General features: G+C 58.9%; 2 protein-coding genes across 6 annotated transcripts; both read right to left on the minus strand.

Annotated features, from left to right (window-relative positions):
• Positions 1 to 1,394: 1,394 nt before the first annotated feature.
• Positions 1,395 to 15,908, minus strand: ZDHHC18 (zDHHC palmitoyltransferase 18). Of its 3 annotated transcripts, XM_086764885.1 has the most exons (10): positions 15,616 to 15,908; positions 12,870 to 13,030; positions 10,946 to 11,095; positions 9,506 to 9,643; positions 8,981 to 9,029; positions 8,406 to 8,508; positions 6,821 to 6,930; positions 5,468 to 5,567; positions 3,035 to 3,127; positions 2,034 to 2,178 (listed from the first exon to the last, which is right to left on the minus strand). In XM_086764885.1, exons 1-9 carry the CDS (start codon positions 15,870 to 15,872, stop codon positions 3,086 to 3,088), a joined length of 1,110 nt encoding a protein of 369 aa, XP_086621011.1. In that variant the 5' UTR covers positions 15,873 to 15,908; the 3' UTR covers positions 2,034 to 2,178; positions 3,035 to 3,085. The 3 variants fall into 3 exon arrangements, with proteins under 3 accessions (XP_086621010.1, XP_086621009.1, XP_086621011.1); XM_086764884.1 differs by lacking the exon at positions 3,035 to 3,127 and having other exon boundaries at positions 1,395 to 2,178; positions 9,506 to 9,544; XM_086764883.1 differs by lacking the exon at positions 3,035 to 3,127 and having other exon boundaries at positions 1,395 to 2,178.
• Positions 15,909 to 16,556: 648 nt separating this feature from the next.
• On the minus strand, positions 16,557 to 23,958 carry PIGV (phosphatidylinositol glycan anchor biosynthesis class V). 3 transcript variants are annotated; one of them, XM_086765190.1, is made up of 4 exons: positions 23,896 to 23,958; positions 20,439 to 20,592; positions 17,847 to 19,010; positions 16,557 to 17,026 (listed from the first exon to the last, which is right to left on the minus strand). In XM_086765190.1, exons 2-4 carry the CDS (start codon positions 20,523 to 20,525, stop codon positions 16,718 to 16,720), a joined length of 1,560 nt encoding a protein of 519 aa, XP_086621316.1. In that variant the 5' UTR covers positions 20,526 to 20,592; positions 23,896 to 23,958; the 3' UTR covers positions 16,557 to 16,717. The 3 variants fall into 3 exon arrangements, with proteins under 3 accessions (XP_086621316.1, XP_086621318.1, XP_086621317.1); XM_086765192.1 differs by lacking the exon at positions 23,896 to 23,958 and adding an exon at positions 23,190 to 23,618; XM_086765191.1 differs by lacking the exon at positions 23,896 to 23,958 and adding an exon at positions 22,781 to 23,139.
• Positions 23,959 to 25,763: the final 1,805 nt, after the last annotated feature.

Raw genomic sequence — 25,763 nt, forward strand, 5'->3', positions numbered from 1 at the left:
GAGGGGCTCACGCGCGGTGGCAGCGCAAGGGCGTCTGGCCCCACCAGCCCCTCCGCATCCCCCCACCCAGAGCCGCAGCGGCAGCACCTCGCCGTGCTGAGAGATGCCGCGGGAGCAGGTTACGCCCTACCGAGTCGAGAAAACTTGTTTTCGTTGGGAGAAAAAAACGTTTTTTTCCAACGTAACAGCTGCACGGGAGACCGCTGCCCGGCAGACGAGATGCAAGGGAGAGGCAGAGCCGTGGAGCCCCTCTAAGAGCTCCAACCAAGCGCCAAAGCCCCCCCCATAGCGGGGCTGGAGGGGCCAAATGGGCACCCCGATGTACACAGCCCTCTAGAAAACATCTCCTTCCCCTGCGAAAACGCAAGGCGGCACTCCCTGGGTGGGAACCGGGCTGCCGCTCGCGCCCCTTCGAGCAGCAAAGCCGCACACGTCGGGGGTCCGCGGCCCCTGTGACGCACTGGCCGCCAGCCCGGCTTCAAAATCTCGGGCTGATCCTGTGTCAGCCCGGTTGCCTTGGGGCTGTTCCGTCCTCCCGTGCCAGTTCGGAGCCCTGGGGGAGACCCTCCGGCCCCTGGCAGGACCCCCACCCGCTCGGACGGGGTGCGCGACGGCTCGGCCCCCGGCCCAGGCGTCTGCCAGCAGCCCCTGCCCAAGGGGCTGAGCTGCTGCCAAATTTTGGTTGCGACGAGCTGAGAGGAGGCTGCGAAAACATTCTGCTCTACCGGTTTTGTGAAAATCCGCGGGTGAGCGAAGGGAAGAGCCCTGCGTCGCTGCGCAGGGGCTGCGGGTGAGCTCAGCTGCAGCATCCCCCCGCGGAGCACCCGTGGGTGCCCCGAACGGCCCAGAGCAGCACCGGAGGTGCATCGCCCTGGGAAGGGGGATTCCCGGTACCCAGTGAAGCCCCAGCTCTGGGGGATGCTGCCCAGTCTCCTGTCCCGAGCTGGCGATGCTGCGGGCAGGCGCGGGCTGGGCGCTCAGCGGCTCCCGCGTGGCAGGGAGGTGGCAGAGGACGCTCGTGGCCTTTCCAGCGGCGGCTGGAAGGACGCTCGCAGCCCGCCCGGCCACCCTGTCCGGGGGACAAATTTTGCCCAGGGGGTGCCCCCTGCGCCCCAGGTCCCGCAGGCACTGCCCGTCCCTCCTTCCCCGGCAGCGAGGCTCGTGCCCTCCCCGCTGTTCAGGAGGGTGCGGAGCCACGGACGGCTGGCACTTGCCTCAGGGCCACGGCTAGTGCCACGGCTGATTTTAGGGAGCTCCTGGCTCTCAGCCCCGTGGCCGACAGCAGAGGGGTGCAACCCCGCACGGTTCCGCTCGGCTCCCACACCCCGGCGTGCCCAGGCACGAGCCGCGGGGAGCAGCTCCCATCCGCCGGTGGAGCAGCAGCGACGCTGGCGTAGAGGAAATAGGAGAAACTTTTATTCTGTTACAAAAGTAAAAAGCATAAATAGAGGGTGAATCCTGCTGGGCTGGGGTCAGGCCTGGCTGCACAGCTTCCAGCGCGGCCGCCAGCGGTGGGAGGACACAGTGCTGGGTGCTGGCAACGCCTGCTGGTCAAGGTGCTGCAGGGATTGGACCCCTTCCCCTAAAATTGGAGCCGCACTGAGATGAACTGGGAAAGGGGGAGCTGGCTGGGGCGGGAGGCAGAGGCAGAGACTCCGACCACGCACAAACTCCCGTCCCCACAGCTCGGAGAGGGGCTGGTGGGGTGGGGCACGCAACGCCGCCAGCTCGGCTGGAAACGCGCTGGCGCGAAGCCCACTCGTTCGCAAAGCCCGCCGGAACGCTCACCGCTATCACCCAGCATCTACGGGAGGGGAGACGCCTTCACCGGGGTAAGGCTGGTGGTTCCGGGAGCCACCGACGGCCTCGCCACGGTTGCGTGAGTCCGTCCGGCGGCAGGAGACGGCAGGAACTCCAGTTATTGCACGGGGGCGGGACGGCTGTATGGCTTTGAGCTTCCAACACGCAGGCCGGCCGGCCCGGCTCCCGGAGCAGGGTTGGAAAAAGCTTTGGACTCGAGCACGGCCGCTTTTTCCGCGGCGGGAGGGAGGAAGGCGCAGCTGCGTGGCCCTGGCGAGCGGAGGCACTGGTGGTGGTCGTGGCTGTGGTCTCGGGCGGCGCCCGCGGTGGCTCGGCTGCGCTCCACGAGGGGCGGGGGGCTGCAGGCCACCAGGACTCCTGATACCGGCGCAAGGGAGAGGAGAGGGGAGGAAGAGAAAGAGAGAGGGTTAGTGCCAGAAACACACGAGCGAGGAGCAGCAGGGAGCGGAGCGGAGCACCAGGGGCAGAAAGGAGACAGCCTGGGCTGGAGGAGAGCGCTTGGCAGCCTTCCTCCGTCGCTGCGTGGAGGCTGGAGCGGGCAGGAGCTCGTGGGTGCTGCAGGGAGGGAGAGGGGCAGCTCCCCGGCCCACAGGTGAAGCAGGGCTCCGTCACAGCGTGCAGTGTGAGCTGCCCACAGCCACGTCGGAGGAGGACACCGGTGTCACAGAGAGGAAAACAGGCAAGGGGAGGGAGGGGAGAGGCTGCCTGAACCACAGAGCGGGTCAGACCTGGGATTAGAAATCTCCTCCAGGCTCCCCCTCCTCTGCTCGGGCCGCAGCTCACTCCAAACACTAAATCTGCGTGAGCTGGGCGCTTCCTTCAAGCCCGTGGTGGCAGCTCCACCAAGCACAAACCACCGCGCCGTGCCGGCCAGCAAGCCCCGAGCTCCACGAGCCCTCAGCCACGCCGTTCCCCAGGCACCACCGTGCACGCACAGAGCGGGCGGCGCCACCTCGTACCCAGCCCCGGCACAAAGCTGCTGGGGGGAACCGTCCCTCTCCTCTCGCCAAGGCTGCGGGCAACCCCTCTGCCGCACAACCCGGGGCCGGCCGCCCCTCGCGCCGCTGGGATGCTGCTGAGATGGACAGGGCACACGGCACACCGACACCCACGCACGCGGAGGGTGATGGGCTCTGTGGACAGAGTTGGTCATGCAGTGGAGATGAGATGGACCGCTCGAGTGGATGACGGGGAGAAGAAAGCGCTTTCTTACCAGCTAACCCCCAGAAAGCAGGGCTAACGTCCACGGAGGGGGCAAATCCCGTCAGGCTGTGCAGGAAATGGCAAAGTCCTGGCAGGCATCCTCCTGGGGAAGACACCAGAGATTACGCGCCTCAGCGCCTGCCGGTACAGCCGGAGAGGGCCGGGTTCGACACGGGGACCACGGATCCTGGCACAGCCCTGGACGGAGCCCTGGGGTGGGGAAAGGGTGCGGAAGTGACGGCTTCTGCAGGAAGGGCACCGGCGAGTGGGTGAGACCCTGCCCAGCCTGGGTACTCGGGACAGAAAAATCCCTGCGCTCCAGCAAGAGTCTGGGCCTAACAGAGCCCAGCTGCCACCCCACGGATGTTCAACACTGAGACACCTGCCCTCTTCTGGCTTAGAGGAATAAAATGATCATCCAAGCAATGAACTCTTTAAAAATATAATTTTATTATGTCGAGTAACAAAGGAAACCAGTTTAAATAAAAACAGGACGGAGTCTGGACCCTGATAACAACCCCTCCCCTGTACCTCACTCCCCAGCACCTGCTCTCCGCGCAGCCCGGCTCGCCCCGGCCCCACGCCGGCCGCTGCGGCTGCTCCAAGGCAGGGACAAGCCCCGCTGGGACAGTGCCGCGGGAGAAGCGGGGAGGGAAGGGCAGGGTGGCCTCTCCGGATCCAACACGGGAAACGTGCTAAAGCACCTGGCCCGGAGAGACGGCACGAAGCTGCAGGGCTGGGGGAGCAGCTGCCGGGATGCGGGAGAAATTCAGCCGCCGCGCTCTCGCCTGGGCTCCTCGCAGAGGGGAAGGAGGAGATGGCGGCCATAGCAAACAAGCACCAAGATCTCTGCGGAGCCAGCCAGAAACGTAAGGCCAGGGGAACCTCGCGCCTCTGCCGTCCCCCAGCGCGCCCCGACGCCGCGCGCGGGCTGGCGCGGTCACCCACGGCGTGCAACGCGCGAGGCTGGTGAATTCAGCAGGGACAGGCTGCCCCCGTAACTGTGCTGTATCTGCCCCAGGATGAAATACTCGTGTCTGACCCACAGAAACCAAACCAGGCAGCTCGACACAGAACCCTGGTGCCAACATGCACAACACTACCTGCGCCAAATACAAAACATTCTACGTAGAAAAAAAAAAATATAAAAAAATAAATCTACAAATTGTGCAAAATTATCCAGCAGCTTTTAATAACACGATTCAAGTATTGCTAACAAGGGCTGGAACTCTCCTCTCCGCACACTCCAGTGCCGGTAACGCAGAGCTGGCTGCGCAGCCCGGCTCTCCCGTGCCTCCGCAGGGATGGAGCGACGCTCGTGGACGCGTGCGGGCACGGCAGAATCACTCCTGAGGCGCGGGGGACAGCCCTGCTCCCGTCTGCCGGCCAGAAACCCAAATCAAGAGCGCAACACGAGGTTATCGGAGACCAGCACCTGCTCGCTGCTTCCTCTGTGAAACTCCACCCGGGAAGGGTGCGACCCTCAGGATTTCCCTCACTTTTCCGTTGCCTTTCGGTCTCCTACAGACAGGACAGATCCAGGCTTTCCCAGCAAGCTAAGGTCCCAAATCTGAGCCTTACCAACCAGCATCTCAACGAGAGCACCAGAACGCTGCGTGTTTCTTCTTCCCCGTTAAAAGGCAGTGATCCTAACTTCTGTCCTTGCTGCAAAACGTTGTCTGAACCAACTGGCAGGGCCAAAACACAGAGTTCTTCAGCACCCCCTCAGTGACCAGCCAGAAAACAGGATCAACAGCAGCTGGGACATCTAACTATCTTCCAAATCCGCTGGGAGCCAGAGTCCTCCCAGCTGAACAGCCCCAACTGACCAAGGCACAGCAGCTTGTGGAAAAGAAAAGCCGCTCTGGCAGCGGCCGAGGCGAGACCCCAGCCGTTAAGAGACAACAGCCCCTCCACGCTGGCAGAGAGGAGCAGGAGGTGTTCACGGAGATAACGGGGATACCAGGGAACTCACACCTCCACCAGCCCGGAAGATGAGGCGCGACAGCCCAGCTCAGAGCGGGAACCATTTGCCAGTCCCCACCTCATTTCTCCAGGCAGGAAACACAGCTCCCTCCTGGAGCAGACGCTCTGGGCTCAGAGGTCCGGCGGCTCCCCAGACCCATCTGATTCCCCCGGTGCGACAGGAACCCCCTGCTTTCTGCACAAATCTGAGTCTTGCATGCTGCTGGGCTCTATCGGTCCAAAGTCCGGGGGAGGCCGCATCACAGTGAAACAAATAAACAAAAAAATAATAAATAAATTGGGAAAAAAAAAAAAAAATAGGCAACGTATGGCTCAGCTGAGTCTGTGGCAGCTCTGCATCACAGGGCTGTCCCGCTGGAGGCCGGGGAGATGTAGAGGGGAAGGGGCTGGCTGGAGCGAGGTGCAGGCATGGCAGGCACTGGGCTACGTCACAGCACTGCTAGGGAACGCCTCCTACCATGCTGGTGTCGGTTTTGGCTCCAAAGGAAGGGATTTCACTCTTAGGACTGGCCGGGGTCCCGACATCTGGCTGGATAAATCCTCTTCTGTCTATCAAACTGGAAAACAGAAAGGGAAGGGTGCGAGGGGAGAGGAGTTAAGGAAACGCAGGCTCTGCGACGACGGGAGCGCAGACGCCACAGAGAGGGCTCTCCTCGCGGGAACCGCTGACCGAAGTGTCGGCAGGAACGCGCTGGATAACGCGGCTTCCTGCCCATTAGACAAACCACAAACTGATCACACAAGCCACCGAACAGCCTGGAGGCAGTTAAAGCATTGGGTCGCCACAAACCCAAGTGGGAACTGGCGAAAGAACACAAATGAGGGAAGAGTTGCAGTAAAGCACTGTTCTCCCCACCACCTCCCCGCAAACAGCCCAGCTCCCCGAGTCCGCAGATTTACTGTCTCCGAGAGGCAGCGCCGGCGTTTTGGCACCTCTGAATCCAACCAAAAGCTCGGGGATGCTCCAGGGAGCGGGGCCAGATACAAGTGTAACGGGCACTCTGGCTGCACAGCCTCCGACACCTGCCCCTGCTGAGTCAGCACCTTTGAGCTGCTCCATATAAATCCAGTGAATGAACTGGTCTCAGGGATCCCCACGCGGCCCAGGACAGGCGGAGAGCTCCCAGCAGGGCTTCCACTCCCACAGCACGGCCCGACTCTGCCCAATTGCACCCTCTTGTGACAAAGCAGCGAGGATCCTGTGCTGCAGGTACCCGTGCTGCCCCACAGCTTCCCCACACCTGCAGCGAGCTGCCCGCTCTGCCCTCGTTTTACCGGCGGTTCTGGCTAACCGACAGCTCAGAGCGTTACGGTTCTGGCTAACCAACAGCTCAGAGCGTTTGGTAGGACGCTACCGAGTGTTCCAGGTAATCCAAGTGTTGGTAAAAGCCAAGGTCTCCGCACTGCCCGCTGCGGTTCTCTGTTGGCTGCTTGTCACGGTGCTCAGAGTCCAGGAGGAAAAACACGTGCTAAGAAGTATTGCCGCTACTGGCATTTCCCATCCGCTGCCGAGCCCTTTGGTGCCGTTACTCTCCCCTTATCGAGCTGCAGGATGTCTTATCCGCAAGCCCCACGAAGCAATGACCAGAACTCATCAGGCTCAAACACAGGAGAAGCAACCGTTACACCTCTTACACGTTTCTCCAGCCGCTCTCTGCGGAGACTGGGAAACTCTTTCCCCATCATCACGGGAGCAGATGTGTTTGTGCCGACACGCTCTCCCCCGAATCATTATAAATCTGTGCTTTCCGAGGCCCCTCTCACAGAGCAGGACACAATTCCCAGCGCCACGGAAGCCAAAGGTTCTTACCTGGGATGGAATGGTCCACACAGCACCGCACAACAGTTTGTGAGGATACTTTTATGGCTGTAGGGATTGGCAAACTCTGAGCCCCTCTTATTTGACCAGGACCCTTTGATCTGAAAGGGAAAGGATACACACAGATTAACGCAGGAAAGACGTGACAGCAGATAATCACACAATAATGGAATCAGTTCAGATCCTTGCTCAAGAGGTGGAAGACTTGTCACGGCAAACGTCCCTCCTCTCTGTGCTTTACCAAGTGGGACAGCTGCAGAAAGGCAGCCGGAGGAGACAGCAATACGCTGCTCCTGCCTCTGCCGAGGTCCAGCCTCGCAGCAAGCTCCAAAGCTGTGCCCTCCCGTGCTGCGCGGCAACCTGTCAGCGTCCCCGTCTTCAACGCCAGCCTCCTCCTCCTCCCCTGGTTCTCTGCCAGGCTGAAAGCTCAGCAGAGCAGGGCTCTGGCTCATGGTCCCTGCTGGGCTCCTCAGGCTGAACAAACAGCGAGGGGATTCCCAGGCCGCGCTGCCACAGGAGGAAACAATTTCATCTGTCCCCACCCCGCGCAGCTGTCGCTGGGGCTCTGATTTCGAAACCTCGGCGAGTGGGCAGATGCTATACCTGGCCTCAGGCCCCTGGCTGCAGCGAACCATTTACCGTCACATTTCCTCCGTTTGTTTTTATTTCCTCTCCCCAGCTGCAGCATAAGGCTGGCAACGTGGGCAACGCAGCCAGGGAGGCAACGGGCCCCGTGCTTCAGGCCCGGCGCTCCCCGTACCGGTGTATTAATGGGGCCCATTAGCTTCACTTACACGGCCTCGCGCGGTTCTGCCAGCGCCTCTGAACGTAACAGAAAGGTGGAGAGGAAAGCAGAGGAGAAAAAAGGTGAAAAAAAAAAAAAAAGAGGGGGATGCAAACCCACCTTCTGCAGTGCTGGAAGCTTCCAGCAAGGCTTACAGGCACTACTGGCCAGAAGGGTGAATCCTGATTCCAAGGATCAGACAGATCCTGCTTTTCCATACAATCTGCCCTGCTCATTTGGCCCCCGGAGCCTGCGTGCGCTTTGAGGTAAATCTCATCAAGAGATGTCTGCACATTATTCGCTTATTAGACATGAGGAACCGATAGAGACAGAGGGACTTGCCCAGGGTCTCAGAGGAAACCTGTGGTTACGTGGGATGCTGAATTAAGATCACCCATGTCCCAGGCTAACACCTCTGGGGCCCGTCATCCTTTTTTAATCTCAGAACTCCTAATTTTAAGCAAGGCCGCATACAGACTGGAAAAAAACACGTGTGACCTGTCTAACACTGCAGCGCGTGATCCCCGCAGCCTGCCACTGCCACGCAACACGTGTTGCACGGTCCCCTGCCGCTGCCTGCTGCTTTCCTCCGACGCAGCTACCTGAAACTACAGCCTAACTGCCTCGGGCACCGGGCGTTTGCTTTGCAGTGGATTATCACAGGCAAGGCAGGCAGCATGCTTTACAGGACACCGCACCGAGGCAGGCAGCCAAGGATCCCCCGAAAGCCTCACCTCTGCTTAGGAAGGGCCAGGGCCGGCCCTGCAGAAGGACAAGCAGCCAGGTACTTACGTCTTCGTTTGTTGTCAGGTTGGAGGCGACTAAATAAGTGTGAAAACCTGAGAGGCCCAAAATAGACCAGACTGAGAAAAAACAAATCACCAGCTCCAGCACAGTGAAACAAAAGTCAAGGAAATCTCAGGGAACAAAAGTCATCCTGCAAGGAGAGGCAGAGGGCTGGTTTGGGAGCTATGCGCTGCGACCACACACGCCATGCCACAAAAAGATCCCGGTGAGCTTCCCATTCCCTGTGCCGCTCTGCAGGCATCCACCAAGGCACAGCCTGCTCCAGCCGCTCCCCTTGCCACGTTAACTTGCAAACTGGGAAACTCGTTTGTCACCCACCCACTCCTAGAGCCTGGTGGTGAACTAAACAGGGAATTAAAGGGCTTCTCAATTTGGCGACGTGATCAGCCTACAGATGAAGAGGTGCCTGTCTCCCAAACCTGGTAGCTAGGGGACCAAACTAAGTTGTGGAAAGTACGGGAAGGTGACCCTACAAAGAGCTCACTGCACTTCTGTTACACAGCTGGCATTGCTGCACCAGTGCTCGACAGTCTGAGCAGCTGATGGCATCAGAAGGATATCTCGCAGGTGTCGTCTTCAGAGTTGCGAGGAATCCATCTCTCTGAGAGCCTGCAACGCAAAACAGGACAAGGGACAACGTTTCATCAGGCAGCCTGGCATCTCCGGCCAACACCTCGCTCCCGAGCAGGCAGCTACCCCGCTGTGGGCCATACGGATCTGCCTGGCTGCCTGAGAAACGTCTGCAGTCCATCACCGTGCAGAAACGTCAGCGCGCAAGCACAGCTCCAGGAGATTTGGGGCTGAGGGGCAAGTCCCATTCCCCACCAGGTTAAGAGCGGAGGCACCCAGCAGCTCATTCGCTCTGGAGGGGACAACGCAGCCAGCAGCTCTCAAGGTGTCTCTGCAGCAAGGCGCAGGGCGGGTCTGTGGCTCCCTGCAGCCTGAGACCCCATTTATTTAGGCCGCTTGCACCGAAAAGCCTGGTGTAACGCAACCAGCCCCTTCCCAGGCTCTGTCCAACAGGAACAGTGACCCAGCGCTGCCTCAGCACGGCACGCGCTGCTGCTGGCACCCGCAGTACTTACGCAGAGTGAGGTGGGTGACGACACAGGCGAAGATGAAGGCTGTCAGGAAGGAGAGGGAGAGGATGAAGGCATAGAAGTAGCGATAGTTGCGCTTCCCCACGCAGTTGCCCACCCAGGGGCAGTGGTGATCAAACCTCTCTGAAACAAAGGGACACAGTGAGGACTCCAGCCGCCTCGCGCCCCGCGACCGAGCGAACTCTGCTGAGCCTTCGAAGCCCTGGGGCTGCAAACTAAGCTTCCACCCACCACCCCGAGACCAGAACCGCTCCGCAGCCATTCGTTAGCAAGACGCTTCAGCAGAGCACTGCCGCCTGCTCACAGGCCCTTTTTTTATCATCAAAGGCCAAGCCTTTCCTCTCAGCAAACCCTGCATAAATACAAGCCTTGTGACTGGTAACGTCTGCTGTTACTAAAACTGAAAGAGAGCAGGGAAAGTGCAGCAGTTTTTCCAGCAGCACCGGGTGTGTGCATGCAGCATCACTGCTCCCTTTCCGCGTGTCAGCTTCCCCTGCCTTCTTCAGGGCAGAAAAGAATGTTCAGAGTTATAAAGACAGGGCTCTCAAACCACAGAAACTGCCTGGGAACCTGGAGCAGGTGCAGTGTATCTGGAAACGCTCCCGACTGCCTCCTAATGAAAGGGCTGTGTTTCAGACTAACAGGACTGCGGTGACCGTCCCGCGGGTGACATCAGCGCAATCAAAACCCACCGCGCACAGAGTGGGCACGGGCTCGCTCCCCCAGACAGCTCCTCTTCAAACACCGCCCCAGCCACCGCTGCTTTCCAGCGAGCCGTTCCAGCGCGAGGAGGAGTCGCGGCCACCCATGGCCATCCCCAAACACATTACGCTTGGCAACTCTCAAACTTCTCTTAACCAGAGCCTTGGGGTCCTGTGACCACTTGCGGGTCGGTCTCTCCTCAGGCTGCCGCAGCAGACAGCGTAAAGCGCAGCCTCCGCGTCCACACAACGCATGACTGGGGCAGCTGCAGGAGGAGGAAGCTCCTCTCGCCTGCGTGGAGCCATCGGAGGCTTTTCTTCAGGTCTTTGTTCGCTCCTTCCTGCCCCGCCACATTCTGACGGCACGGGGAGAGGACAGATGCTCAATCAGCATCTGCGGTGGCGTCTCTACCAGCAAGGCCACAGACAACAAGCCTGCAGCAAACCTCGTGTTTGGTGGAAGCCTTAACTGCATTGCACAGGAGCGTCCTCCCAGAACCAGGGAAAGCAGAGACACGGAGTCTCGGACACGCTGCCGCCTTGCCCTGAGCCACTGCACTGGCGGTGTTCTCATTTTAAGTGGGAAGAAGAAAGACCGCTCAGTATCTGGCTTTATAAGCTTTCACGAGAAGCAAAAGCAATCTGTCCAGGAACATAAAACACCCCCACCTCCCCACACACACACACGAAGAGCTCTCAGCACCTCCCCACTTTCTGGGCTTACCGACACAGTTGTCGCAGACGCTGCAGTGAGAGGTGCGTGGAGGGCGGAACATTTTGCAGGTGTAGCAGTACTTGAGTTTCACCACATACTTGTTTATGACCACCTCCATGGTACGGGCCGGCGGGCGATAGGTAGAGGTGCCCATGCTGTCTGCAAGGGCAAGGAGGGACAAGTCAAACCGGTGCCGGTGAAACCCAAGCCCCCGTACCACCCCGAGCTGCTTCCTGGCAGGGAAAGGGCTTGGCACACGCTCTCCTGATTTTAAGAAAAGCAGAGAGGCAGCTCAGCCGACAGGATTCGTTGCAGGGTGGGCAGCCAGGAACTCCAGTCAGCTCCTCGTTGAGTCATTTATGTCCTTCCCGTGTCTGTTCAATGGCAACGCTGCAACCCTTTGAGAACATAAAGCAATTTATAAACAGTGAGCGTAAAAGCAGCAGCGTTAACCTGCCCAGTGACACCAGCTCATCTCTGCGCGTCTAACGGATCACAACACGAGGAGGCAACAAAATCTGTCAGCGCACGTGCGGTTCTTCCTCGGCTGTAAGCATCCAGCTTACAGAAACCAGGGTAACCTCAGCCGAAGCATCCCGCACCGCCGGCGGCACGCGGCTCGCCAGCCCACAGCTGGAGCCCCCCGCACCGCCGGGCTCAGGGGTTTCCATCGCAGCAGGGGAGGACGGGGAGCAGGTCTCGAGTGCTCCAAGCAGATTTCATTGAAATTTGACATGCGTACATTAGCAGCACAAGAGGATTCCTCCTCCCCAAGGTCGAAATTGAGGATTTTTAGGGACACTGCAAGTCGCATCTGCGTGTGCTGGCACTTCACCGTTCACTGGGGACTGGCAGCTGGGCGCTGTTTCTCTGCTCAGCAAAAGCGCGAGCTGGAAAACCTCTCCTGCATTTGCAGTTTTGGGGATTATTCCTTTATTTCAGTCACTCTTGAAAGAGGACCTTTCCAACTCCGAGGAAGTCTTTGAAAACAGAGAGGTAGCAGTGAGCGTGTTAAGAGGAGAATAAGTGGATTATATTAAGGGTAACAGCTGGCACATCAGGCAGCATCTGCAGCCAGATTACTGCTTTAGGCACTTATAAATAGAAACATGGAAAATCACCCTGAGGGTATTTTAAAACCATTTTTTTAGTCAGATGCGGAATTATTGCCTTGCAACTGTCTTCAGTGGGGCCAGTTTGAGTTGTCTCACATCAGCTAAAATCCTTGCTAAAGGATTTGTTGCTAGAAGTCACAGCAACAAGGTCCACAGATCCTGGACGCGTGCACCTTTCTGGTCACCACCAAACTGGCATGACATAGCAGTGTGAGACGGGGACAAACGTTATAGTAATGCTAAAGAAAATCTTGTGGCACAGCAGGCTCAATGGCAATTCATAACCTTAAAAAGCACTCATGCCTAAATTAATGACCCTATGTCCTCACCACTCGTATTCTGCAGAACGTACAGGGCCCTCGGAGTTTGGACAACATTTACAGTAACTAAGGCAGCATCACGGAGCAGCGCCGGCACTCCTGCTTGGTGTTCAAGGGCCTGGCAGCACAATTCTGCAGGGGGACTCTGCGCTCCCCCAGCTGCTGGTACGTAGTCCCTAATGGCATTCACATTTAGGATACGGATGCCGCAAGCTCTCCGTCCCCTGAGCTCTGCACGGTGCTTTGCCTGGGAAATTGGTGGGATTAAACAGAAAGGGAAATCACCTCTGTGTCTCTGCAAAGCCTCTCTCTAAGCACTGCTGGGCTAGAGCAGGCAGTCACTCCTCTCTTTCACGGGACTCGCAAGACACTGTCAAGCCTTGTGAGCCGATACTCTGAGACTGCAGAGTTTCTCCAGAGACTCGCTGAGCCCGACACGCGTGTGGCACACAGAGGCACACACTGGACCAAACACAGGAGAGGGAACGGAAGCCTCACCGATCCGCTTTTCCAGGTCTGCGGCCTCGCTCGGGGTGGCTCTGGGCAGGATACCTGGGTCTCTGAAGCTGGTCTGGAGCAGGCAGCTGACGACAAAGAAGAACAGGATGGCTGCGATGATGGGGATGGCCAAGGTGAGGTGACTGGCAAGGAAGGGGCAGCTGTTTAAAGAAAAGAAAAAAAAAAAAAAAAGGCATTGTTACCAACCATGGCTACAGAACTGGCTAAGAGCTGCGACACCACACTGAGTTATCACGGGGTGGTGGGCTGAAACGCTGCTGCTTTGCAGAGACCTCTGGAACAGCAAGAGCCAGCCCAGAAAACCCTGGAGTAGCACTGGGAAGACAGGGTCCTCGGCACAAAGACAGCAGTACAAGCCCCTGCACACAACCTCTTCGCCTTCCGAAGTCCCAGAACCGCCTTTCAAAAACCCGCCAGCTGCCCCAAAGCCTGGTCAGCTTCTACAACAGCAGCACCAAGAACACAGGGAGAAACACCCCAAGCTGAGCAGGAATCAAAATCAGCGTGAACACGATCCCATTTGGTCCAACACGTGAAGCTGAGAGGGAATTTGGCTTCGACTCAACGGAGCTTTGCCGTCTCTGGGTGACTCGCATGCCCTTCGTGGCGTGCCAGATGTCTGGGTGAGGAACCTTCCAGCGCTGACGCTGCCGTGGTGACCCACCAGGCACCTCAGCAGACGATGCCCGCTCCCGGGCTTGCTGCGCTGTGACCCAGGGCTGTTTTTCCACAGGCAGGCACTGATGCGATCGCGCTCTGCATCGGGGCAGCTCCGTTGCTCGCAGCACGACAGGTGAAGGTGGCCGAGGAACACAGCTCTTCGCACAGCGCGGTGCCAGAGCCCGCTCCCCTCCCTCGCTCCGCAGAGGGATTTGCTATTATAAGCTCGGATAAGTACCCGGAGTCGAGGCAAGCTGCTCGAGCCCTGATGGCTGCAGGCAGCACTAAGTCTCAGCAAGGCTGCGAGGCGGTTTGAGAGGATTAAGCAACTTTTGTTTCAACTCCCAAGCTCAGCTGTCCAGAACAAAGCAGCCACCAAGCAACAAAAACCCCTTCGGCCTGAGACCAGCACTGCTGCTGAGCCCCTCAGTTGTCCCCCTGGCAGAAAGGCTTGTGAAATGAGAGATCGTGGAATCATGGAATGGTTTGGGTGGGAAGGGACCGTTAAAGCCCACCCAGTCCAACCCCCCTGCCAGGAGCAGGGACATCTCCAACCAGATCAGGTTGCTCAGAGCCCCGGCCAACCTGGCCTGGAATGTTTCCAGGGATGGGGCATGCACCGCCTCTCTGGGCAACCTGGGACAGTGTTCTATAACTCACATTGTAAAAATTTTTTTCCTGATATCCAATCTGAATCTACCCCCCTCTATTTTAAAACGATTACCCCTTGTCCTATCACAACAGGCCCTACTGGGAGCTTTGTGGCCACCCCTTTTCTGGGAGAATCTCTGGATCCTGCTTTCCCCCGTCAGGCAACAAGAAATCACATTAAAAGCACTAACTGTAGACAGAAGCAAGATGTATTTGCTATATGTCTAGCAAACCGTAACCCGCGCAACAGAAGGACAGGGCTAAAATAACATCTTGGAAAGCCCCAGGGCATCTCCAAGCAAAAACGAGTGACTAGGCAAGAAGGGAGGGGAGAGCAGATGTCCTCTGCTTGGCCCTGTACAAAGCAGTTACTGTGCCAGCGCTGCCCGTTAGTTCCAGATCCAGCAGAGAAAGCTGTCAAAGAGGCACAGATGACGCTAAGAAAGGAGTTTTTGCGGCGGGATGCCGTTACTGCCTCCCACAGCCGCCTGCCCCCTTCAGCTCATCCGACTTCTCAGAACCTCTAATCCGACCAAATACCTTCATCTCCCCGCCTGCAGGCTTGGGCAGCTTTACTCCGCGACCCGCGGAGATAAGGCCGCGATGCAAAGGCAGGCATGACCCCCCCGCCTCGGTACAGCGGCGGAACAAGAAGCTCCCTTAGCTTCCCGAGACAGAAACGCAGAGGCGGGACAGCAGAGGTGTCGATAACCGAGGGTGCTCCTTCCCCGGCAGCACAGCTCCTTCTCCAGGCCAGCTTTCCAAAAGGAAAAGGGACTGGGGCGGGGGGGGCAGATGCAGCTCCCTGTTGCCCAGACAGTGGGCAGAGCTCCAGCGCAGACCCCAGAGGATTTCACCGTCCATCGAGCTCCTTGAACAGGAACACTGTTCCTGCTGCCTCTGCAGAGCGAGCCCACCAGTCCCGGGGGTTTCCCGGCTGCAATTCCGGACCCGTTCTCCGCTCGGGAGCAGGAGGGGAGGCTGGGGGGGGGGGGGGCATTTGGAGACCAGGAGGGGGCTCTGGGAGGATGTTAAACCTCTCCTCGGGGCAAAGACTGAGCGAACAAGGTGCAGGGCTGCCCCTGCCCGGCCCTCGCACAAACACACCCGGGACAGGGGACGCAAAGTGGGTCTGGGGGGGGTGTGTGGGGAGAAGGAAGGGGTATTGGGAGATATGCCTCCCCCCCGCCCACCTCCCTTCCACCAGGAGGGCGTGGGTGGGATGCCAGCTGCCCCACGGCTCCCCCCGAGAAGGAAGGGGCCGAGAGCTGCTCGGAGACCCCAGCGGGGACCCAGCCGAGGGACAGACCCCGCACCGCTCCACCCCCGCGGGGAAGGGGCCCCGGGTTCGGGGTGGGGGGGGGAACACACGGACACACACACGGGACCCAGGAGCCCCGCGAGCCGGACTCACTCGAAGGCGAAGAAGAGGCCGCTGGTGGCCAGGATGAGGCCGAGGGTGAGGGCGAAGACGCCGCTGTGCCGCGCCAGCATGAGGCGGCCGCCGCAGTAGAAGCGGTTGCGGCCCGGGAACACTTCCCACTTCCGCCGGGGCCGCGGGGCCGCGCCGGGCCGAGCCGCGCCGCCGGGGAGCGGAGGGAAGGAAGCCACCGTCCCCGTTGCGTGCGCCGCTACCCCGGGCGCGATCTGCCGGTACTCGCAGTCCTTCATGGCCCCGCCGCTCCCCGCCCGGCCCGGCCCGGCCCGGCCCGGCCCCGCCGCTCCCCGCCCGGCGGACGTGGCCGCCCGGCCCCGCCCCCTCCCCGCCTCAGCGCAGCGCCCCCTGCCGGCCGCGCCGGGCGCCGCCCCCCTCCCCTCCATCCCCGGGGGGTGCGGGGGCGAACCCCCCCCCGGTTTGGAAGAGGAGCTTGGGCACGGCAGCAGCATCCACCCCTGGAAGATTTTTTTTTTTTTTTACGCTGCGGGTGGTGGGACACTGGAACCGGTTGCCCAGAGAGGCGGTGGATGCCCCATCACTGGAAACATTCCAGGCCAGGTTGGCCGGGGCTCTGAGCAACCTGATCCGGTTGGAGATGTCCCTGCTCCTGGCCGGGGAGTCAGACTAAACGGCCTTTAACGCTCCCTTCCCACCCAAACCCTTCTGTGGCTCTAGGATGCCCTCTGTGCTGCCAAGGACACTTCCCGGAGGTTTCCCGACGGGTGAGGAGCTGATGGACACGGATCCTCGCCATAAACACTTGCTCGGTGGCAGTACTTCCCCCAGATGCAGGAACTGAGATGCATTCCCTGTTTCAGGCAGCTGACAGGAATTCTGGCCGCCGATAACGACAGCAGAGAGAGCAGCAGGGCGCTGCAGCATCACAGCAAAGAACATCCCCGTCTCAGACACGGCCACACGGCGACAGCGCTGCACAAGCGTAGTAACCGAGGAGTAACGCCTTTGTAACCGAGACAACAGCATCACTACATACGCATCGGGCTTTTTAGAAAAACGGAGTTTCAATTCTGAGCAGTGCCTCTGCCCCGCCACTCGTCTGTACCAACACACCCCCTCGCTACGTCCATGGCAAGAAGTTGCAGTGCAGGATGAGGCCCAGCAGCCAGTAGGACAGGAAGAATCCGAGAACGCACTTGCCGAGGGGGGTGATTAATCTACAGTTCAGCAGCATTCTCACAACGGGATTTTCCAAACCCCCTTTCCCACAGGAACCAGGAGATTCACAGAGGAGAGACTTCTCGGAGCGAGGTGCTGTGGTTTGACGATCAGCCCCTTCGCTCCGGAGCAAAGGTTCGTATTCTTGAAGCAAGTGAGCGGAGAACCAGTACAGGATGGGAGAGGAGCAGCCGAGGAACCGGGTCAGCACCTGAAGATGACAGGCAGAACAAAAATCAGACAAATTGCAGGTTTCCAACTGTGACCAACCCCCATCCCGAGGCGGCGAAGGAGCCACCTCCCTGCCTCTAAACAGGCTGCAGACAAAGGGGGCTGAAACACGGCCCCACCTCATGCTGCTAGGATTTACACACTGAAATGAAGCCCCTCTCAGCTCAACCTGCTGTATTTATTAAGACATTTGTGTAAGCAGTCAAGCGCTCCCCAGGTTTTGGACCAGGACGGTACCTTATTGTCACCATCTCACCGCAATCCTCATCAGCACCCAGCTCAGGAGCCGGGCAGGGGCAGCAGCTTCAGGAGAGATTTGAATCTCGCTCTGTAATTATTTTCTCACTGGAAGCTCCAACCTTTAGTGCCACAGCTGTGTTCTAAAAAGACCTTCTATACTTTCTAGAGACTGGCAACGGGCTCTGCATCCTCTCATTGCCATCCATTAAGCTCAGCCCAAGATAACGACCCGGTCTCATTGTCCTGGGGCTCGGCACGCCTCGTCATAAGCACGCGTCAAATCCCACCTAACACCAGCCGGACCCTCGGATCCCCATCCCGGTGTCCTCAGCACCTGGCAAGCTCTCTTAGGGAACTCCCCAGCAGAGCAGAGGAACTAACTGGCTGTGGAAACTCTCTGTGGAAGGAGCTCCAAAAGAGGAAAGGCAAAGCTTTTGTTGGGCATTGCCCTGTGCTGCCCTGCAGCTGGGACAGCTTCAGGCTGTGACTGGCACTGCCTCGGCCACCGCGCCGCACTCCCCTGAAGGAATCACTCCCTTGCGTTGCTACGAACGTCCTACCTGCACGTGCACGCAGAAGAATCCAAACACCAGCAGGACCGTGGCGTGGACCACGTACACGAAGACAGCAGGGCAGCAAAAGCCAGCTCTTGGTTTACCCTCCTCTTCGCTCTTTCTTCTCTCTAGACCAAGAGTTAGGCAGTGCCGGGGGTTTGCGATGACGTAGGTCCAAGCAGCCCACAGGCCCAGAAGCGTGACAGGCAAAGCGAGCAAGAAGTTTGGTGTCTGCCTGAGCTCAAAATACCTTAGAAAGCCCACATTCCAGTAAGTGTCCTGAATATGGGAATAGACCACGGGGAATCGCTGGGAGCACCAAGGGGGTTTAACCCCGTCCATGGCCGCCAGACGATAGCCCTTGTCCAGAGCCAGCTGCAGCAGCGGCTTGGGAACCGCCTGCTCCAGGCCGCTGCCAGGACCGCAGAACCTCACGTAGGCGTAACACTGAAACAAAACAAAAGGCAGGAAAATCCCGGCGCACATCAGAACTGCTGAAGACGCCACGCTAAGGAGTTGCTTCCACAGCAGAGGGAGCTGGAGCTTCCTTACCGATCCTGAACCCACCTGGAGCTGGCGGGCAAAGCGTTTACCGCGGGAGTAGAGAAAGAAGCCAGCGTTAATAAGCCCGTTGGCACGCACCCCAGAAGCAAGGGAGAAGAGCAGTCCACTGAGCCAGCTCTGCCCCTGCTCCAGTTGCCACATGGCACTGAATGCCAGGAAGGCAAACATGCTCTCTGAGTAAGCAGCTGCCATAAATACATTGGCAGGGCTGACAGAAAAGAGAAGGGCGGCGAGGAAAGCCGCCCTGCGACACCGCAGCACCACGCAGCCCAGCTCATACAGGGCAGCGGCTGCCAGGACGGAAAAGAGAGAATTAAGAAGTACGGCTGCTAGCAGGAGGCGGCTCCGCAAACGCAGCAGCCGCTGCGAGGGCCACAGCGCACCCTCGGCCACGGCGCGCACGCTCAGGGGGTACAGCGGGAAGAAGGCACAGTTGTGCTCGTACAGGTAACCGCGCTCGGCGATGAAGAGGAAGTGCTCTGCATCCCAGCGCGAGAGGCCTCCCAGCAGCCGCTCCAAGAGCAGGTCCCACAGGCCAGGCTCGGACAGGCGAGGGGGAGAGAAGGCGTCTGCAGTGTGATCTGGGATCAGGAGGTTAAACAGAGCCTGGAAAAAAGAAGAGAGAATTGGAGTCCAGCAGAGATTCTCCTGTACCCTATCGAAAGCGCCACGCAGGAGGAGGACTCCTGGGTTTCAAAGAAGGGGAGAAGAGGAGCACAGAAGCCAGGCTGAGGGGCTTTGCAGTAAGGATGCCTGGAAAACTGCGAAAAGGTGCCCACACAATCGTTCGGGGCATTTACATCTGAACCGAGTAAAGCTCTGGAACACATCCAGCATGCATCCCCATGGAACTGGACAGGCAAAGCTGCTCAGCCCCATGCTGAGGCACATCAAACTGCGTACGCTCGCACCGGGTACCTCTGCAGCACTGGTGAGCCCCCTGTTCCACTGAATTTGGCATTACTGTCCCAGCTGACATAGAAGGGAGAGGAAACAGAACTAGAGAAAAAGATTTTCCCAGAGCAAAGCGATGCAGAAGACAGCAGCCGATTCCCAGGCCCCCTCTCTGGTCTCTACCTCGCTCCGTGGCCTCCGCAGCGCAGCGTGCACTGAGGGGTTCGCTCTGCAGAGGTGAGCAAGCAGAACGCACACACCTCTGCCTCCGAGAGCCTGCGGTGCTGCCCACCTTTTAAAAGGTGAGAGAAAAACCCAGAGAGCTCACGAGATAGGAGGGACGCAACTTAATGCATTGTCATGTAAATCCACATGAAAACGTGTTTAAAAAACCCCAAAACCCTGAGATGGTAAGTTCTGTAGCTTAACTACATGTAGAGTGGGATGAGTCCCCTGCAATGAACTCAGCACTGGCAGAGAAAAAAAGGCCACGCTGAACAAATCGGGACTAAAAGACATACAAAGCCGCCGTTCTACCACGAAGCACACATCTGGTCCAGCCAGGCCTCTGGCATTTGTAACACGGAGCCTTTCATCTCAGCTGATGGCTCCACTCAGCCCTACTCCGCGGTGACCGGGGCTGCCGCTGCCAGCTGGCCGGTGGCCCGCTGCTGAAGAGCTTTCTCAGGCCAATTTTGTTTCAGGAGGGGCACGGCCAGAGCCGGGCTCTTTGCCGGCTGTCTCGGTACGCGCAGCTAGGACGGGGTGAGCAAGCGAGCTCTCCCCACGCTCAGGGAAGGACGTCTCTGGAAATGAGGCTTGGGAGGAACACGCAGGAGGAGATAATTGCTCCTCTCCTGTGGATAAGCAGAGGCTTCAGCCTCTCGCGCCGCCAAACCGGCCTCTTGCAACGGCGGCGTGAAAGCACATTAAGTTGCAAGGAAATTGATGGAATTTCACTTAACGGGAACCTGCCTCCCTGGATGCAGCCGGTCTGTGGGTTCTCCAAAGGAGAAGACCATTTCCCAATCAAGCAGAACCAGCCAGCTCACGGTGCGCAAGGCAGCGCCGAGGAGAGAAGCCTCGGAGCAGCAAACGACAGATGTCACGGCATCCTTGGTTCGGGAGCAGGAGACTTGCCTGCAGCAGAAGCGTCAGGGCTCTGCAGCGCACCGCAAACCGCACGACCTCTCGGAGGCGGGGGTCTTGCCAGCTCACCGGCTCCATTCCCAGCTCGGAAGTTGCCTCAGCAGGTCGCCGATGCCAGGGAAATTCTCCCTCCGGTTTTGGAGACCTGAATTGATAAACAGAGGGGACAGACACAGAAAGGTATCTCTGGCTTCAGTCGCGTTTGTAAATTACATGCCTTTGTTTACTACCAGGCACTTCAAAGGGCTGCAAATCTCCATGAACAAGAAAGTCACCTATGAAAGAGATCACGGATCTGAGCGCTGACGCAGAAGAGCTCTTTCCTATTTAAAAAAAAAATTCCCTGACTTTTTAACCTTGGCCAGGATGCAGAGGAAGAGAGGTTATAATGTGCTCTCAGCCCACTTCTTACCGGGCCAGTGTAAATATCAGAAGCAGACAGGCTCATCGGCCTCCTCGGCAGAAGGAGGCTCAAGAGACGGAGTTAAAACACAGGTTTTGAGCAGAACACCCGTGCAAGCAGTTTGCTGACTGGGGCTCGCACTGGCCAGGCGCTGCCGGGCACGCTCCCTCCTCTCTCCCGCTCTCAGCCCAGCCCTGGCCCCTGGGAGCTGAGAACGGTTTTATTCAGCTGCCCCCATGGCACCGACCCCACAAGCTCCGTCGCAGCAAGGCTACGGTGCCTTCTCTGAGACGCCGGCTTCCCCCCACCCCTTCCATCGATCAGGGACAGCGTCTCCAGGACGCGACACTCGCACCGCTCCACCCTCGCCACCTGCAGTGTTCCAATATTTTGGCAGGGGTCCTGGTCTCCAGAGCGAAGGCATCTGCCCACCAAGTAAACTGCGTACGCTACGGTGCTCTCATCCACCTCTTCCCTGCCAACCTGACCCGCAAGGTTTAAATGGCTTTGCAGAGTCTCGCTGCTTTCTTTTCTGTATATTCCAGACTGGCGTCCCGGGAGCAGCTACGAAAACCGCTGGCCCAGAACCGCAGCAGGCAGGCACTATCCTGTTACGCAGCTTTTTAAGATAACACATTTCTTCCGTTGGTTCCCCAGCCACCAACTGCTTTTCAGTTTGAGAAACAGAAGGCCCGCAGCTCTCGCTAGGTTCCCGTGACGCCACATCCTGTACTATTTCCCACCTGCCATCTCTCTGATCCAGCGCTTTCCCGTACGCAAAGACCCCCAAAGCGACCGCCCCGTGATCTAAGAACACGCTGAGGTTTTCCTATTCCCATTTTACTGACAGGAAAAAAAAACAAAACCCTAGCAGGTTAAAAACTGCAGGAGAGAGCACCAAGCAAGTCATCAGCAAAGCAAAAAGCAAAACCCAAATACGTTCAGTTCCAGTTCCAGTCCCTAACCACAGGACTGCGCTTCCTATTTGGCCTCGTACAAAAGTTTGGCGCTTGCTCACGCTCCCCTCTTGCTCCAGAGCATCTGCAGCTACAAAGGAACCGGTGGGAGGCACGTTCTCCTGGATCACGAAGCTGCAGCGTTATTTTAAGAGAGGGGACACTTCACCCCAGCTGTAAATTCTATCAAAGCGCACTCACAGCTGCAAATCCTATTAAAGCACAGCGGCAAAAACTATCCCAGTGCTTTAATTTTTTTTTTTTTTAAAAGTAGAGAAAAAGCCTCGCGTGGATGGGCCAAGAAGGCTTTAAAAAAAAACCTGCCGCTGTCACGACGCAGCACGCCTTGTAACAGAACGCAGCGGAGGCTACGAAAAGCTGCAGCCCGCAGCCACCGCTCTGGCAGAGAACGCAGCCTCAGAGCTGGAGCGTCTCTGCCCTGAAAAGTGCCGCGTGAAAGAGCACCTGCGTGAACGGAAAAAGGACGTGAAAAGGCAGACGCGGGTTAAAAATATTTCAGCAGAAAAAGATGCGAAGTCTTAATTAATAGTAAAGATTTCTTTCTCTTCACGCTCTGCGTTTCCCTTTGCTCTCAGGCATGAATTGCGCTTTGCTCGCTCTGGAAACCGCGCTAAAAAAAGAAGGCGAATACAACAAAGCAGGCGCTGGGTAAGCGACCGTGCGAAGGAACAGACGCGTCCAGCGAGGTGCGTGAAGCTGCAGCGCGGAGCGATTGCCGCCCGGCGGCAGCAGGCGTTCGCCGCAACGGCACCGATCGCCTCCCTCCGCACGCCCGGCAGTCGGCTCCTGCGCGGGGTACGGCATTCCTACCGGGAACCTACTCCGGCCTGCGTCCCTAGAACGGGATGAGCGCCTCTCGGGGCTGGAGAGCGGTTTGGGCACCTCTTGGTACTTCCGCAGCCCGCTGTTAGAGCCAGGAGATACTCCAGGCATATTTAAAAACCTGTTCTAACCAGGATGCCAAAGAAAGAAGACTGAATTTTGGAAATCCTGTTCTCCCAGCGCAGTTTCTGTGGTCCTGGCAGCTCGCAGACGCTTTCACTCCTGCCCGGTTTCAGCTGCGGGTCCAGAGCTTGCAGCCCCAGCACTGCCCCGCCTGCGACTGAACGGAAAACGGCACCGAGAAACGGGAACGATTCTGCCCCTTGCGCCTTTGGTAACAGCCCAGGTGCGCGAACAGAACCTACGCTGGATCCCAGCGCAAGCTGGCCGCTCAGCCTGCGACGCCGCTGAGCAAACGCTGGAGGCCAGGGCGCTCGGACCAGGCCCGAGCGCCCCACGCTGAGCCGAGCGCGAGGACGCGCGGCGGCCGCTTCCTCGCGTGTTTTCGTGTCCGGCGTCAGGCGCAGCGACGTAACGAACCGCGCTGTGCAAAGCGCACCCAGACCAACTGCTGCGGAGAGGCTGGGCACTCGCGCTCCGTTCCTGCCGCTCCCTTCGCGCGGGACAAGCTGGCGCGGAAAGAGCCAGAAAGGCCGGCAGGGCCGGACCCGCTGACAAGGCGGGCTGGCGATCTGCAGGCTGCGGCGGAGGCTCGCTGACGGGCGAAGCGCCGAACAGGGACGGTTTCGAGATCGGGGGGCGGTTATTACGCGTTCGTTAACGGGCCGACGCCCGGGGAAGGCAGGAACAGCGTGCGGCGGGAAGGGCTCCCCCCGGCCGGCCGGCTCGGGCGTCCCCAGCGCCCGTGGGCCGCTGTCACCGGCTCCGGGCCAGGCCCGAGGGCTCACGGAGCCCGCGCCGCTCTGGCAGCAGGGCCGGCGGGGAGAACAAAGCCGAACCCCAAACGACGCCCGGGACCCCCCGACCCCCGGAGCGAGGCCCCTCCCGGCGGCTCAGCCCCTCCCCCGCGCCGCACGGGGCGGAGGCCGGCGGGGACACGGCGGGGCCTGTGCGGGCCCCCGGGCCCGCTCCCCGTCCTGGCCCCTCGGGGCGGGAGGGGGGGGGGGGGTGGTCTCTGAGGGGGCGGGGCCTCCCTCGGTAGTGGGGGAGGGGCAAGGCCCCCCCCTCCCGCCCCTCCCCGCAGCGCGCGCGCGCACGACCCGGCCCGGCCCCGCCCCTCCCCCACCTGAGCGCCCGGCGCGCGGCTCCCGCGCCGGCTCCATCCGGTCGTCACCGCCCGCGCTTCCGGCCGCGCCTCTTCCGGTGCTGCCCGCGCGCCGCGTCACGTGGCCCCCGCGTGCGTGCTCGGGGGTGGGGTGGGTACGGGGTCGGGCGGCGCCATCTTTGTTAAGGGCGGGCGGAGGTGGTGGCGCTTATGGCCTCCGGCCCGGGGCCCCCTCCCCGCCGGGGGGCACAGGCGGGTTGTGCCCGGGGACATCTCGCTCCACCCAGACCGCAGGGTAGCCCTCAGCCTTCCCCCACCTCGTCATGAGGTCAGGGAGCATCAAAGTGAGGGGTTTTGTCCCCCCAAAAAAAAAAAATTTAAAAATCAGGTGCTCCTGCGCAGCGCCCGCAGCGAGTGAAGAGGCTCCGTCCGCCGCAGAGACGAAAGCCTGTTCCTCCACGGAGGGGCAGGGGCCAGGCCCGGCAGCTCCCACAGCAGCGCCTGTCCCCATCCCGTGCCCCCGGCTGGGCCCGCGGGCAGCCCGAGCCCCGAGCCCCCGGCCCCCGGCCTGCTCCGGGGTCAGGCAGCAGCCGGGCAGGGAGAGGACGGGACGGGCGTCCGGCACGGCGCAGGGCGGGAGCGGGAGCGGCCCTGCTCTGCACAAGCGGCCAGCCCGCGCCAGGAGCGAGGTGTTGCTGCTGGAGATGCACCAACACCAACCTCAAACGAAGCCGCGCGGCTTCAACAAGGCTCTTGCCAAAACACATTAAGCAACATCACATAACAAGAGCCAGCTAATAATGTCATTATATTAATTACTTACTATTACAAGAGGGTGGGCAGGTTTCCCTCAAGATCTCGTCCGTGTGGTGATGGAGGCATCGGATTGTGCTTTCACCCTAACCAAGCTCAGGCCGCGCTTAACCACACGGCAAGCTCGTGGCAGCACGCCGCCGGGTCCCGCGCCCGGTGCCGGCAGCGCCTGGAAACAACGCAGCAATTCCCCAGGCTTAAAACCGACACGCCGTGGCGCGGGCCTGACCGCACCTACTGCGGGAACGGAAGAGAAACGGTCATTGCCAGCTGAGTTTTTAAGGGAGACTCCCCGAGCGCTTTTTTATCAGCTCTGGCTTGGGAAGAACTCAAGTTTTCTCCCTTGCTGGCAAAAACGGGAAACGGTGCAGCAGTAGGGGTCAAACAGAGGCGTTTTAAGGAATGTCAACAGAAATTGAAATTTGTACCTGATTTGGGTACGAACCAGGTCAAAGCATCAAGGATTTGCATTCTGGGCAGCCAAGTAGAGTTCGAGATCAGGTGTGGCTCTCAAAATAATCCCTAATTACAAACTATGAACAGTGCCTGTTCTCCTTTTACTAATTTCTCATCTATGCTGTTTTTCTTTTAACCGTTCTAGAAGCGTGAGAGGTGTATGTGCCTGCATGCATGCAAGCGCCAGGGGAGCGGAATTGCTCCCCTCAGATCAACCCGTTGTATAAACACTGGTAAAATGGGTAGTTAGTACCGCTTGTGACTATTCTTCCCCTCCCAAATGCAGCATTCACTTATCATTAAATTCACCATAATACAAACACCGAGGCTGTACAAAACCTGCTCACATTCCTTTCTTCAACCTTGCTGCTGTGAGGTCCTTTCTGTTAAAAAAAAAAAAAAAAAAAAATACGATTTTTACATTAACTTAATCAGACTAAACAAAGCTCCTGGAATACAGAAATCAATTACCAGAGAAGTTGGTTTTAAATCAACATCATTGTCACAGAATGGCAAAGACCGGCAGAATTCTTACCTGACAACTTGGTTTCCATTCAATCAATATTTTTTAAAGCCAAGGAGGCCCAGCACCATTCCTGTCCCTTAAGCAATCCATTTTA

Source organism: Chlamydotis macqueenii, chromosome 22 (genome assembly GCF_036417535.1).
Source record: "Chlamydotis macqueenii isolate bChlMac1 chromosome 22, bChlMac1.mat, whole genome shotgun sequence".
NCBI lineage: Eukaryota > Metazoa > Chordata > Aves > Otidiformes > Otididae > Chlamydotis > Chlamydotis macqueenii.